Raw genomic sequence first — 15,247 nt, 5'->3', positions numbered from 1 at the left:
GGTATTTGGACTAGAGCCAACTAATGCCCAAATTCAATTCCCACAGAATAACTATCATGGGTTGTTGCCAATATACATGGGGTGAGCAAACTTTGGTATTGGGACATCAAATGTCTCACAGCGATCGGGTGATCAAAACGGATATCGGGCCTCGTCCATTCACAGCTGAAACATAGAAAGTAAAGAAAAACAATCTGAGCTGAGACGAATGCATAAACGATCTATTTTTTTTCATAAACATGTATAAATGATCTATTGGGTTAATTGAAGCAGTGATGCTAAGCATGGTGTTCAAAGTTTGGAAGACATTGTTTCTCCCTAAAACCCATTTCACCAAGCCATCTAGGGCTGTCCGTAAGTTTTGTAATACATCCTATACGTAGGATACATTTCCTGTAAAATCACTATATGCGACAATGTAACAAGATATACATGTTCATGTAATCCATCACATAACTGCTATTAGACTCGTTACAATGTTTAGACACTGATAACTGTGTAAATTGCATAAACATAATGTTGTAAAAGAGTGAAGCATATTTATATCTCTAATCTCAACGTCATACGGCCCAGTGGGAATCATTCTTACATCACTACAATAACAAAGCCAATTCAGTAGCTAAGAGCCAAAAGAGTGTGCTGGTACACAGCCACCACTCAACCATAGGATTCCTTGATTAAACTCAAGGACTTGCTAAAACAGGTTCAGATAGATCTTATAACAGGAAAGAGTAAAAGCCAATAGAAAAAAATTATAGTAGCTCAGTACGTGATTAGGACATCCACGAATCACTGTCACAAATCCACGAATGAAGCACTGACGTAGTAGGCTCAAAGGTAGGGTCTGTAACGCATTGGCCTCCTGAACCTGGGAAACTTCCTGTATTAGAAAATGTAGGATAGCTCAGTAACAGAACAGCACACACACACACACACACACACATTGTCTATGCACCTGCAGGCATACATATAAACACAAAACAGCAACATAACCATCCCCAGATTGCGATATTATCTAATGAACTCACCCATATCCGTAAGGTGAATGAAAATATGATGGTGGCATAAATGGCCTCCTGTATCGAGCAACATAAGGATTGAAACGCCGACCACGGTATGCCTTCATCCCTGGAACATTTGTTCTTTTGGCCAAAACCTGCATGTTAAGCTTCTGGAGTCAGGGGCATGTTAACCTTAATAGATATCTCAAGAGAGGGAAGCCTACGCACCTTCAGTTGACGGCCATGTAGCTCTGATTCATTTAGGAGGAGAGCATTCTGAATAGCTTCTGTTTCTAGAAATTCCACATATGCAAATCCCTTGGGCTGGCCAAATTTGTCCGTTAAAATTGTAACCCTGTTAACAGTTCCACAAGATTGGAAATGCTGTTGCACTTCCTCAGGGGTGCATGAGTAATCCACCTGAAGACAGTCAACCATATATACTTAGTGGCAATGGCAAAATAGACGACACATCCATTGCAACATCACAACCTCAAATTATTTCTTGATTAAAAATAAACACAGGTTACTATCAAAGGTGCAGATCTTATATAGACCTCGCCTGAAAGCCTTTCATTAAGAAGCACGTGAATTTAAGGTTATGATATAGTGATGCACATTTAGTTCTGGACTAATAGACACATTAGTTTTTTTTTCCTGAGGAAAGTTTAGATTAGATAATAATACATCCCTAACGGAACAAGAAAAATGATGACTCTAGAGAAAGTCATAATTTAGCATGTGACTGCACCAGTATAGTAGCTCATTATTCAAGTCAAACACGGCAATCATGCAATCGTTTTCCAAGATGCATATTCATTTTAACTAGCTGTGATGATCTTTCACAATGATAAGCTTCCACATAAAGGCGACAAATTACCACACCAATTCTCATGTTCTAACATAAAAAAATAAACATATTTAAAGGCCAAAAATCCATCATTTTCATTTACATTGACCAAGAGTTGGTAGATGGCAATAATTTCCACAACTAATTCCTACTCAAGATGAACTTGTTGAGGAAGGCTCTTTATAACTCAACTTGCAAGAAATGTTCCGTAACCAGAGGGAACATAAAAGCACATATAGATTCTTTAATGGAAATGGAACTCATAAATGAACTATAAAAGGGATTTTTTCCATAGCTCAAACTGAAATTGAAAAAAAAAGGGAAAAAAAGAAAAGCAAGCTCTCTTGGGAGATAGTACCGTCAAAGAACTGTGGAACCAAGAGCATATACTCATTCAATAAAAAGCAGAAGAGAAGAATGAAAGTGGGAAGTAAAAAGCTAAAGTTTCATACAGGGCCAGAAAGTGTCCAATGTACACAGGTTATTTTGGTATAATCGGTCCAATGTACAGATTATTATGTTATAATCAGAATATAAGAATTCAGAAAAATGTTAGTTAACAAAAGCTTCAGCGAGATGAATGAAGAAAACCAAAAAACAATAAATGGCATGACTTTTGTTTGACAAAGTTTAAATCAAACTGCGCTGATTCTTTTTCATTGAAGAGAAAATAGCGTAAAAAGAAAGGGTAGAACTGCTCAGAAAGCAACTCACAAAATGGACACTTAAAGAGTACAAAGATTGTGAAGAGTAATTTGCAGGGAGTTAACCACCTCTCTCTCTCTCTCTCTCTCTCTCTCTCTCTCTCTCTCTCTCTCTGTGTGTGTGTGTGTGTGTGTGACATGGGAATGGGCTGGCCCAACCTTGTGCTTCCAATTATTTTAGTTGGACCAATGGAAAAATTACACCTTTATTCATCAGATAAAATATTTTTTTAGATGAGTAGGGTTATAATTCCTATGTGATTGTCACTTTGCAACGAATATTTCAAAGAAATAGGAAAATAGTGTAACACCTCATGAAGAAAACAGGCAGTGAAGCTAATGCATATTTTGTTTCTCCTGTTTTTCTCTTTTTAAAGGATGCCTTTGTCTAAATTTATCTTAATCCATACTCTGCAATGTCTTTGAACCCTCCACACATTAATAGCAGCACTGATGACTCCGACCTGCCATTGCCATGTCCACCTCTCTCTCTCTCTCTCTCTCTCTCTCTCTCTCTCAATTTTGGATGCAGTGTGACGTTACAGGATTAGTCTGATTTTCCACAAGGCTAGCATGACTGCTCTTAGTGAAAAGATCTCTACTTCTCAAGAGTTTCTAAGATCAGAAACACCAAGTAAGGCAGCAGATAATTACTCTTGTTGGGAGTTGTTGGGTGAATGAAACAAGAGCACATATCCTTCTCACAAACTAACAATTCTTTCTAGGTGTTGATTTGGTAGATTACAGGCATTGTCTGATTTTTTTCACAAGGCCAGCATGACTATTCAAGCGACACCACCAAGAATCCCTACAAGGCAGCAGATAATCACTCTTGTTGGGAATTGCTGGGTAAAAGAAACCAGAGCACATCCTTCTTAGAAACTGATAATTGTTTTTAGGTGTTGATTTGGAGCAAAAGGCAAAAGAGGAACTTTAATATGGGGCAGTTTACTGCTTGTCATATGCTAAGGTATTCCTGCAGGCAAATTAAACTAGGTGACCTAAATCATAATTTCATATGGTGTTGCAAGGTATGACTGCAGGTATTAAAAACTAGGTGATTTGAATCACAAAATTCTAATCTTCCCATAAAAAATATACCCAAAAAAATATTAGCCAACAATGCATTCCAAGGATGTACATGTTCACACACGTCCTGAACAAAAATCTTTGTTTGACAGATAACAAAGTGATATAAATCGCAGGTAGCATTTATGAAAGTTATAGCATCCAACATCTAGACATCCATTACACGAATGTAATATATTCTAGAAAGCCATCAACAAAGATGTCACTCAGTAGGATATATAAAATACCATCAGAAGAAAGACCTAAAAATTAATGCAAGAGATCAAGGACCTCGATATATGTCAATCAGTGACTATACCTTTGATGAGGATCTCTGGATCTTGATAATTGCTGCCTGCAATTGATCAAAGATAACAAGACTCTGCTTGTGGCTATCATATGCATAATCCAATTATCTGCTTCATAGAGAGAGATTCATTCTCCATGCCTAATACTCTCACTTCCCATCAACTTGCTGAACTCTCTTCCAGTTTTTTTTCCTCCAGTCCTCTTGGAATTTCTTATGTTTTTTCTTCACTATCCTTCACATTTTGTCAATTCTTTCCATCATACATAATTTTATTTCAGAATTTCATGTTTTTCTATTTTTTTTTTTGGACCTTTTCATGTGCTTTTTTTTCAATTTTCTTTTCTTTTTTTCTTTTTTTCTTTTTTTTGGCTCCATACCTCTTAGATCTAATTTTTTATTACATTCATACTACATATGAATAAGACACCTCTCTTTCATCCTCAATGAGTGGTACCAAAAGCGTGCTCTCAATTATCAGTGAATATCAAAATTGAGGAATGAACCTGCTGCATTATTTCAAACATACAGGCCATGGCTGCAAAACCTGAAAAGTGTGCAGGTTCCAAAGAGAATCAGTTTTACAATGCAACTAAGTATACAGGCACTTCCTTCAAATACAAGTTAAAGGATAGGTCCACAGATATGATATCATTTGCAAAAGGGAGACTCATACATGCAAGCATGCAAGTATACACACACAGACATGCGCACAAGCACACACACACACAAAATGACTGCTTACATTAATATTAGATGGATGGCAATGAAGTAACTGACATGCTATAAGTCCCGACATAGATTTTCTAAGGCCCTGCCAGAATTATGCCTAACTAGTTTGAAAACCACCAACCACAGTTGGTGATGTGTCTGGGAGACAATGCCAATCCACATAGGAGAGTACTGAGCTGTTACCTCAATCTACTCCAAAGTTTCAAACCATGTTAGGAGAATAATATTGCAGGCAGATCTTTACCTCTCCAAAGCCATTTTCATTCATCAGATGCCTCTGAAAAATAAGATGAAACCATAGCCACAAATGTCGTTCTCGACAATTTCTCAGTGAGGTTTTACTCTGGAGTTTTTTTTTCAAAAAGTATTTTTTTCTTGGGAAAATCTCAGAAAAATCTTGTATGTTCTAAGAAAACTTGAAAATGTAAAGAAAAATAAAAAATGATAAGAAACAATAGGTTCTAGCAGCATCTTTCATGGAAACATAAAGAAACAGTTAATTTTTAAAAATAAAATAAACGAAAAAAGGAAAATATATAGTTAAAACCATAGTCACCTGTTGAAGGTATTTTCTTGGAGAGTGTATTCTTCGGAGTTTTTCAAAAGTTGAAAAATCTTGGGAGTTTAAAAATATTGAGAAAATATAAATAACAAGAAAAAAGATAAGAAAATAATAGTCTTGTATAATTTTTCTTGCAAAAAAATAAAAAAATAAGTTTTAGAAAGTTTTAAAATATAAAAAAGAAGAAGAAAATGTATGCTTAAAATCAAGGTTGTTTGTATCGTACGTTTCGTATAGTTACTATGAAGGAAAACCATAGTTGGCAAACCCGGCGAGTCGACTCGAGAATCGCCCGAGTCGACCAGGATCGGACCCCAACTGGGTCACGATTAAGGACTGCCGATCTAACCGATTAAATAAATTTTTTTATCATGTATTTTATTATAATTCTTATATAAAGTCACTTGTTATGAAGAATCTAATAGTGTTCAATGAAAAAAGTTAATAATCAGGTATAATTATGTGTTGTTGTAACTTAACTATTGACATATTAGCTTGAAGTTTAGTTATTTCCATGTCTTATTCATGTGCTTGACCCAATAGGGGTCCGATTCAAGCCCGAGTCACGAGTTTGCCAACTATGAGGAAAACGATACGATACGCACTCATATCGCGATACGAGTGTGTATCGTATGTACAGTACGATACAGGCTCATATTGTATCGTACGATATAGGCTCGACACACTTAAAAAGTGCTGAAAAGTAACTTTTTCATTTTTTGGGTTTTAAAGACATCTAGAGAGCCGACTTTATCATTTGTGTAGAGGCCATTAAAGAGTTATCCACGCACCCTATGACCCGTGAGAGCAATTTGGGGGCTGATTTGTGCGCAAGGAAGAGGGTTTTTGCGATTTCATCAAGGAAGAGTGCATTTCCAACCTTTTTTAACTCAAGGAAGTGGGTTAAAGTAAAAAAAAACCCCTATTATTTCCTTTTTATTGAGCTTTTTTTGGGTTAAATGATATCAAATGATCCGGCATGGCAATGGGGCACTCAAATAATGAGTGAAAACAGGTTGAAAATCGAGTGCAACTATTATTATACTATTATTTCGGGTAGTATCTCTCGGTTGAAGCATCATTTAGCTAAGACACATCTAAATGTTGCGGTCTGCACATCAAGGAAATTGTCGGATGCCGTGAAATGGCAATGCCAACAATTACTTATTGGTTTGAGAGAAAAAAGACAAAAAAAAAAGAAATGAATTAGATGCATGGGCTGAAGAAGAATCATACTCTTTTGAATGAAGAAGACATTCAATGGATTAACATGGAAGGAGCACATAAGGTAAATGATGAAGACCCCACGTATCTTGAAAACGATGTGGATGTTAAAGAAAGATAAGAACAAGAATATAATGATGATGAAGAAGATGATTATGATTATTGAGGTTTTATGGTTATTTTGTTTTTGTTTATGTAATATGAAAGTATGAGTCTTGTGCCATATTCTTAATTGCAAGATATTTAATATTTTGCATTTTCTTGTGAGATATGCATGTAATATTATCTATGATTCTATATTGGTTGATGTTTGATGATGTCTTATGCGGCTCATAGAGACATAAATGCTTTATATGTGATTTTATGGTTGTATTTTGTGCAATTCATCATTTTTTTCATGTGAAATAACTTTTTTAGAATTTTTTCTAACTTTTTCATATTTTTTCAATTTTTGGAGATTTTTTGAAAAATTTTATTAAAAATTTGCGATACGATACGGTGTAACTATGGGCCCGACTGATTAGGTAATGATACGATACTTACAACCTTGCTTAAAATATTAAAAAAGGATTTCCCCACAAATATCGTGCTATTATCATGATAATATCACAATATTTTGAAAATATTGCAATAATTTGTAGATAATATCGGTTGAGTTGATATTGCGTTTTCAAAATATCGGTGATATAGATGACACTGCTTAAAACATGTAAATAGGATTTTTGTATAAAATATTGTATTATTATGACAATATTATCATGATTATATCACAATCTTTGTGTTATAACTGATATTTTGAAAATATCATGATATTTTCCCTTTAATATCACCGGGGCCATTTTCTTGTAAATATCACAATATTTTCCAGATATAGGTGATATTTGCATCTATGGATGAAAGACACCACATTACTTGTTATGCACTTTCAACAATAACAATCAAAGATTTAAGTTTTTCAGCTGCAAGAGAAATGAAAAGGCACAAGTATATCAAACCAGAAAATTTGATTAAAATAATCAAAGTAACAACACAACAAAATTCTCAAATCCTAATAGAAGAGAACTTGGCATTTGCAATTGCTCAAAAAAGGGCAAGGATATTCTTACCAAAAATGAAGAGAAGACAATAACAACATATCAAACATAGAAGCACATAACAAAGCCACTAATGCAATATAACAAACACCCATCAGTTCAAAATTTTTCAACATAATGCTACTGTGACAAAATATCACATAAGGCAAGGAGTGAAATCTTACATTACCAACAAATACTGAACGAGAATCAGCTTCCTCCTTGTTCACCTGTTCTGCAGCAGCACTTGCAGGGTCTGGATACAAACAAATTACAAATATTCAAGAACAGAAGAAATTCCATATGTAAACAAATATGCATGGACAATCATTATGAGGCAGCTTTAAATAATATCAAACATAAATTTTCATCATTTTATCTAGTCAAAGATTCGAGGCAGTAGCTCCTGCATACCTAGGTGATACCGACTCAACACCTAGAAGCACAAAATAAATACACTAACTTGTAAATCAAATTGCAAAATATCTTAAAACAGTCAAACTAAAATAAAAATAGAACATAATTCTAATTTCATTAATGCTATGAGCAAAAAAATCACAGAATTTTCTTTCTTAAGTCTACCCCAAGTAGAGCTCAGAATTGAGATGAGCTGCTCATGCTCAACTTGTATAGACTCATTAAGTAGTAACAAATATACTCTCCAATCCATATATTGTATATCGCATAACATAGCATAAAATAAATAGCTGAAGTTTTTGGCTTGCAAGAAATAGGTTTAGAGTTCAAATCCTATTGCTTTCGTGTTGAACCAATGTATTCTTTTATGTAAACCAGTCAGCTTGAGCTTGGTTCAGTAGGTTTAGATTTCAAATACTATTATTTCCAGCTTTGAAGCAATGTATTTTTTTGTGAATGATCTAGATCAAACCCACAAAAATGAGTGGAGCTTGAACACCTCATGTGCAGTTCATTCAGCTCGTTTACTGGCCCAAATCTCAAGGTACTCACCTATCACCTAGAGCTGGCTAGGCATTAACACTGCTAGAAGGTTTTTCCAAAGAAAAAGGACAGCATCTAGGTCATCTAGGAGCCTGTACAAGTGCATTGATGTGCTTTTAATTACAAGGAACAGTAAAAATATCTTCCAAAAGTCAAATGCACCAAATGGAACAAACTAGAGAAAACAAATTATCGGTAAGTGGCAAGAACATAGAGAGAACCAAGTGGCAAGGACTAATTTTTTAGTCCTATCCTATTTATGAGTTTTGGTTCCAATCATGGAGCTATGATATTTGTGGCAGAATTACATAATAGATTCAAAGAATATGAGGCAATTTTTACAAAATCAGTAAGTCAACAGAATGATTCAGCCAAGAAGCATATATTGAAAATGAAGGTTCATGTTTTGCATCCCCTCCCATCCTCAGGGTAAGAAAAACTAACTTGATTTGAATAGAGAAGAAAACTGGGTGATTGACAACATTGCCTCCAAGAAACAATCGAGCCAATCTCAACACCGTCATTGTAATTTTATTGGGTAATCAGTAAATGGTAATAACTATTGTCATTTGAATGATCAGAGTAACCACATCATTGAACCATACCTCTGTGGAAGATGCAAAAGCACTAGATAAAATAAAGAACCAGAGGAAAAATAATTCTAATGAGCTAACAGGGCAATGTATTGATCTAAAACAATATATGAATCGACTGATTTAAGATGCGGCAAGCAAATAAGGAAAGTAAAAATATCATGGACCAAACATTTACACTTTTCTGACAAAAGATAACTCCTCAACCTTCACAAACACATGGATTCAATATGGTGCTACTTTTTATGAAAAGGCTACTGATGATTAAAGCAATCAATCACAGAACACATCGTCAGAAAATTTGTAGATTTGCCTATTGAATTGAGCCTTTGGATGCAAATGGAACATTAAGAAAAAGTTAAGAGTTGCTGTTAAAAGTAGCCACATATCCAGGGACAAATACAAGAGTATGAAAAAAAAAACTCTATGAAAAATATATAGTCCTAAGACAAACTTGTTTACAACCTGGAGTAGAGGTAGAGATGTCTCTAACTAAGTAAACAATGAACAGTACACATAGAGGTGCTTCTAACTAGGTAAATAGTGATCCAAGTACTATACAACGTCAGCAACCTGGTTAACTTTGAAAAATCAAATAAGAAAAGCTAAGTTGATCAACTAGCTATCCCACACTATCATACAGCTTCTAGCACTGCATTAAGCCATGCATATTTTACATTAACTCGTCATACAGACGCAGGAAGTCCAAAACAACCAACTGCTTCATGCATTGGCTCAACCAAGTTTCTCAGTTGTTTTACTTGTGCAGCTTGCTCCAATGTCAACTTCAGTCATTCCAACAACCAACGCACGCAAATTGCTGTGCTCTCAACTTTCCTACGATAAAAGTAGTGATATCTGAACAAAAGAGGTACTTTGTAGTAAAATATATCCTTTTAAAATGCAGACGTAAGAGTAAGTCTCAACATTAAAGAAGAACAGGGGGAGAAAAACTATCTTTTAGTATGCATTTAGACTACCATATAATTTGTTGCTACTCAAATGCAAATTCAGGATCTTCATGAGTTGGCCAATTGCAAAGTATCAGAATCATGCTACCATGGAAAAACCAACTAGAAAGTATTATTGATGTGAACGGCATAAGATCAGCATGTATCCAAACAGTAAGCATCGTCCACATAGCATGAACAAAGCCCTTCATACGCTGGTTCATCCTGAAACGTGACTATATTGCAGATGTTAAATAGAAGGTTCAAAATTGATCACCTTAAGGATACATTGGCAGAACCCACCCTCGAAACCAAAACAAAAACTTAATCAACTGCAGCATAAAGCTTTCCTCACCAAGTGATGAAGACAACAAAACGGGTCAAAGCACCACCTTTTTTATTGTTTCAAAATAAACCACAGACCCACAATCTCTTCCGATATTTTCTCATCGCTCACGATATCACACAGAATCATGGAATAAAGAGGTTCGCGTGGGGACTCAAGCCGAACAGTTTTCGCCTAAGACACCCAAGCAATTCGTTGAAGAATCAGTGAATACGATCACAATGGTACTAAATAAGAACCAAGGAGAACAGTAGAAATTAGAAGGAAAAAATAATCGAGAACAACAAAAAAGAGCAAAAACAGTATAAAAAAAAACTAAACCGAATCCTGATTCAGTTTCTTCGCTGATAACCAATGGAAATCCCCAAAAAAAGACAAAGAAAACACAGAAGAAGATCTTTTAGGTCACTGCAAGCCAACAAAGAAACACGCGCATGCCAACAACAATAACAAATCACCGACAACAATGCCGTCTTAAAAACCGAAGCAAACGACAAGACTACCAAAAATTCCAAAAACCGTAACGAGTTCCACTTCCAATCACATAAACAACAGCAGAAGAGAAAAGGGAAGAGCGAAGATTAGGGCACAAGTGATGAAGGATAAGAAGAAGAAGAAGGGATGGAACGAAAAGCCGAACCTTGAACAGCCACCATTTCCTTCTCGACCTTCGCCTGCATCTCCCGGAGAGCCGCCGCTTCCTCCTCCATCTCCTTCAACCTCTTCTTCATCTCGTCCAGCTCCTTTTTTTTTGTTTCCCCAAGATCGCATACAAAACAATCGATCAAAATATAGACAAGGGAGAAAAAAGAAACAGAAAACCCTAAAATTGGGCGTTGGCCGAACCAGAAGAAGAAGAATAAAGTGGTATGAAGATCAAGGAAAAGGAAAAGATGAATGAAAACGAGAGGTGATGAAATGGTAGTACATTGGCAGCAGCAGCGGCGTCGTCGGAGTGGTGGTGAACCTCCATCTCTCCCTCCATATCGGGGATGTCTCCTCCATACACCTCGTGCTCGTCGTCCTCCATCCTCTCTCTCTCTCTCTCTCTCTCTCTCTCTCTCTCTCTCTCTCTTGGTGCTCTTCCTATGGCTCGCTTCCTCTTCTTCTTCTTCCTTCTCTTCCCCCTCGCTTACAAATAGGGAGAGCCAAGCGATCGGGGAATCGGATTCAAGTTCAGAATTGGATTCGACCCATATTGTGGGCGATGTCTCTTCCGGGCATGGATGCAAACGGATTGAGTTTGGGTAGGACCCAGATTTGAATCCGATTGTCCGACACTTTATTTCGAATACAGATCAATTAAAGATTCGCAAGAGTATTTGGATCGGATTCGGATTTATCGTTTCCAGGTTTGTATCGGCTTCAGATCAGTATGGTATCCCTGATTTATCTTCAGATTTGGATCAACGGCTCTTACGGCAGGGGTGCAAAAGGATTGGGTCCGGTTAAACCTCAGATTCGAGTCCAAGTCCTTGACACCATTTTGGGCGACGTTGTCAGCATCGTTGCAAATCAGCCGATTCGTATGGTATCAGGCAAAATCCGATATGAAACTAGGGCTGTCAACGGGACAGTTGATCCGGAACCGCCCATATAACTAATAAGTGGGTTCGGGTTTTGTTGGGTCACAAAAATAAAATCTCAAACACGGACCCGCATAATTTCAGAAATTTATTTTTATTAAAAATACATATAAAATACTCAAGTCTGATTGAGCACCCAACAAAAAATCCAGGACAGGTCGGGTCGTGTACCCGATAAAAAATCAGGGTGTCTGGTAGGTTACCCAACAAAAAATCAGGGTCGGGTCAGGTACCCAGCAAAAATCATGACCTAAACCTGGTATGCATATTGCTCGGGTCAGGTTCAGGTTGGCCCGAATATTGTTCAGGTCAGCACTTTCTATGCCCATACCCAAGAATTTGGGTTCCAGTCTGGTCAGATACCCGATACAAACTGAACCCATTTCACAACCCTATATGAAACCAAGCTGATTTGGATTATTTTTAAATATTTTTGAAGAATTTAAATTTTTTTTAAATTTTAATGTTGTTTTAATATTTTGTGTCATTTGCTGTTTAAAAATTGGCCAGTTATTCCATAAAATCGTTTTCAAACTCGATTCAGGTTCTGATGACATTGATTTTGGATACAGATCGTTAAAGTAAGAGCTACAGGAGTATTCAGATGAAATTCGGATTTACACATTCTTATCATTTTCATATTCGTATGGATACAGATCTGTATTGTATCTCTACGTATTTGGGAGCAGGATCAGGTTATTTGAGAAATGACACTCGTCCTCCTCATCTGCCAATCTCGACCGTTGAAGATAGTTTTAGGATTGTGCCATGTGGCACGCCTAATCCCACCCATGTTTCCCAGTAGGGAGCGTTTGAAGTTAAAAAAATGAAAAATGAGAACAAAAAAAATTGACCATCCTCCCCTCCCATTTTCTGACTTCCCTTCCTCGCTCAAGAGCTTTTGGGCATGTTTGGAAGCGATAAAGATGTAGGAAAAGCGATGCAAAAATGGGAAAATCTGTACAGATTTTTTTACCCTATCAAACGAGAGACTTTTTAGCTAAGAGAGTTTTTGAAAAGTACACTTTTTGATAAGAAATATTCATCCATGGGAAAGGTGGAGACCAAGAGAAAATTTATTTTTACACTCCTCACCATTCATCTCACCACCACTGCCACTATTCATCTCATCACCACCCACCACCACCCTCCTATCTCTCATTTTTTTTTACATTTTTCCACTATGTTTTCTCATGCTAAACAAACAAATGAAAAGCTTTCTTTTTAAAGCTTCTCATATTAAAAATTCTCTTAGACAAAACTTTCTTTTCCTATGAGATTTTTCTCTTTTTCTACCAGAGTTTGTCTTGGAGGATATTTGGGTGGTGAACCACCAGACAATGCAAAGTGCCTCTCTCTTTTCCTTCCCCTCTTTCTCTCTCCTATTGAGCCGAACGAATCATCAACATTACTAAAACAAAGGGTCAACAAACATTGAGCCTTAACAAACAACAGACCCAAACCAAGGGCCGAAAACACGAAAGCAAAAGCAAAAAAACATAAGGACAAAAAAGAACAAAATTCCGACAAATTCAACCAGGGTCAGGAGGAAGAGAGGGCGGCTGAAGGTGATGGAGACCAGGGTAGCAGAGGCGCAAAATTGCGATTCTAGCAGCCTCACCAAACATGAGGAATTCCTTCTCTCCTAATTTTGTTCCTTCATCGAACCATCTACAATCCAAAAAAATGAAAAACCTTTCCTCATGCTCAAGATCACTTTTCGGTGAAGGTTTCGGTAGCCTTGTAAAGAAATCGACGAATGTGTGTAAGCCAAACACATGTCCAAGAAGTTGATTCACACGTCAAAGAGATGCACATTCACATAGGGAAAACATAATTTTAACATAGTTGGGTCTTCAATGACCTATGTCCATGATGCCTCTCTCTCTCTCACTCTTAGCGTGAGATAGAGACTCTTCTATTTATAAAAAAGAGTTTTAGAAGAGTTCCACATTAGAAGAGCTACAATATGTGTTGGAGTCTCCCACATTAAGAGAGAGTTAGGAGTCTCTCTTGTTTGAACATCTTCCTTCCAATGTTTTCCTGTGGGGCCAAACTTCCTCTTTCCTACAAGATTTTACATTGGAGCCGACCTCTTTGACTGATCACCTTCATCCATGAGACTTTGGATCATGAATCGAGGATCGTGATCATGAGTCTTGACATCCTCCACAAGCGCAATAAGCTGGACAATATGTTAAGCTTGGACGACAGGTAGTTGAACCTGGGACCCGCAAAAGGCTTGGTTAGGAGGTCTGGTCATTAGTGAAGACATGTTGCACATGAAGCTCACGAGCAGCCACCTTGTCCCACACAAAGTGAACATCAAGTTCAATATGCTTCATACAACGGTAAAAGGTCGGGTGAGCAGCGAGGTATAGAGTTAAAACATTGTTGTAGTAGATGACTCGAGGAGTAGTCAATTGATATCCAAGTTCATGAAGAAAATATTGGATCCACATGCACTCAGATAACGGCATTCGCAACCGCCCTGTGTTCAAACTTTGTACTAGAGCGAAAAACAATAGACTGCTTCTTGGAACTCCAAGAGATAAGATTGGACCCAAGATATGTTGCATACGCAGACATAGACTTATGATCATCAATAGATCCTACCCATTCGACATCAGCATAAATGGAGAGGTGACTAGAAGCACTAGGCATGAAGTATGGTCCATGTTGAATAGTAAACTTGAGGTAGTGAAATATGTGCTTAACTACAACCCAGTGTTCAGTGGTAGGAGCATGCATAAACTGACATAACGATTAACCGAAAAGACCAAGTCCAGGTGCACAAGGGTGACATGTTGAAGAGCCCTGACCACACTACGATATATGGTTGGATTGTTCATAGGCATTCTCGATGAAGTGGACACATGAGAGGAGGTCACCATCAGAGTAAACAGAACACATTAATGCACAGGAGTAGCTCAAATATATACTTTTATTGAGACAGATACAACCCCTTGGATAAACAGACAACCTAGATGCCCAACAAGTAATGCAAATCACCAAGATCTTTAAGAGCAAATTTTGTGACCCAAGTAGCTGATGAAGGAGCATACTGCAATAGATTAGCTACTTGTAACAAGGATATCATCCACGTACACCAAAACATAGAGATTAAGGTGCCCTGATTAAGAATGAACATAGACGGATCGACGTGGGAGCTGCAAAAACCATGTTCAACTAGAGCTTGACTGAGCATATGAAACAAAGCACGAGAAGCATGTCTAAGACAATAAAGGGCTTTATATAGCTTGACAAATAACTTATGAGGATCTTGAAAAC

At 37.0% G+C, this 15,247-nt stretch overlaps 1 protein-coding gene across 3 annotated transcripts; it reads right to left on the bottom strand.

The window, feature by feature from the left end:
- Positions 1–479: 479 nt before the first annotated feature.
- Positions 480–11,498, bottom strand: LOC149812313 (polyadenylate-binding protein 2-like). Of its 3 annotated transcripts, none has more exons than XM_089993106.1 (6): positions 11,299–11,498; positions 11,011–11,113; positions 7,707–7,777; positions 1,230–1,421; positions 1,029–1,156; positions 480–880 (listed from the first exon to the last, which is right to left on the bottom strand). In XM_089993106.1, the coding sequence occupies exons 1-6, from the start codon at positions 11,398–11,400 to the stop codon at positions 832–834; spliced, it is 645 nt and encodes a 214-aa protein (XP_089849232.1). In that variant the 5' UTR covers positions 11,401–11,498; the 3' UTR covers positions 480–831. The 3 variants fall into 3 exon arrangements, with proteins under 3 accessions (XP_089849232.1, XP_089849233.1, XP_089849234.1); XM_089993107.1 differs by having other exon boundaries at positions 480–868; positions 11,299–11,494; XM_089993108.1 differs by lacking the exon at positions 480–880 and having other exon boundaries at positions 1,025–1,156; positions 11,299–11,494.
- Positions 11,499–15,247: the final 3,749 nt, after the last annotated feature.

The sequence above is a fragment of the Nuphar pumila genome, chromosome 17, assembly GCF_984573655.1.
Source record: "Nuphar pumila chromosome 17, dmNupPumi1.hap1.1, whole genome shotgun sequence".
Lineage (NCBI taxonomy): Eukaryota > Viridiplantae > Streptophyta > Magnoliopsida > Nymphaeales > Nymphaeaceae > Nuphar > Nuphar pumila.
Note: the sequence above shows the minus strand (reverse complement) of the source record. Positions and strands in the feature narration are given on the sequence as shown.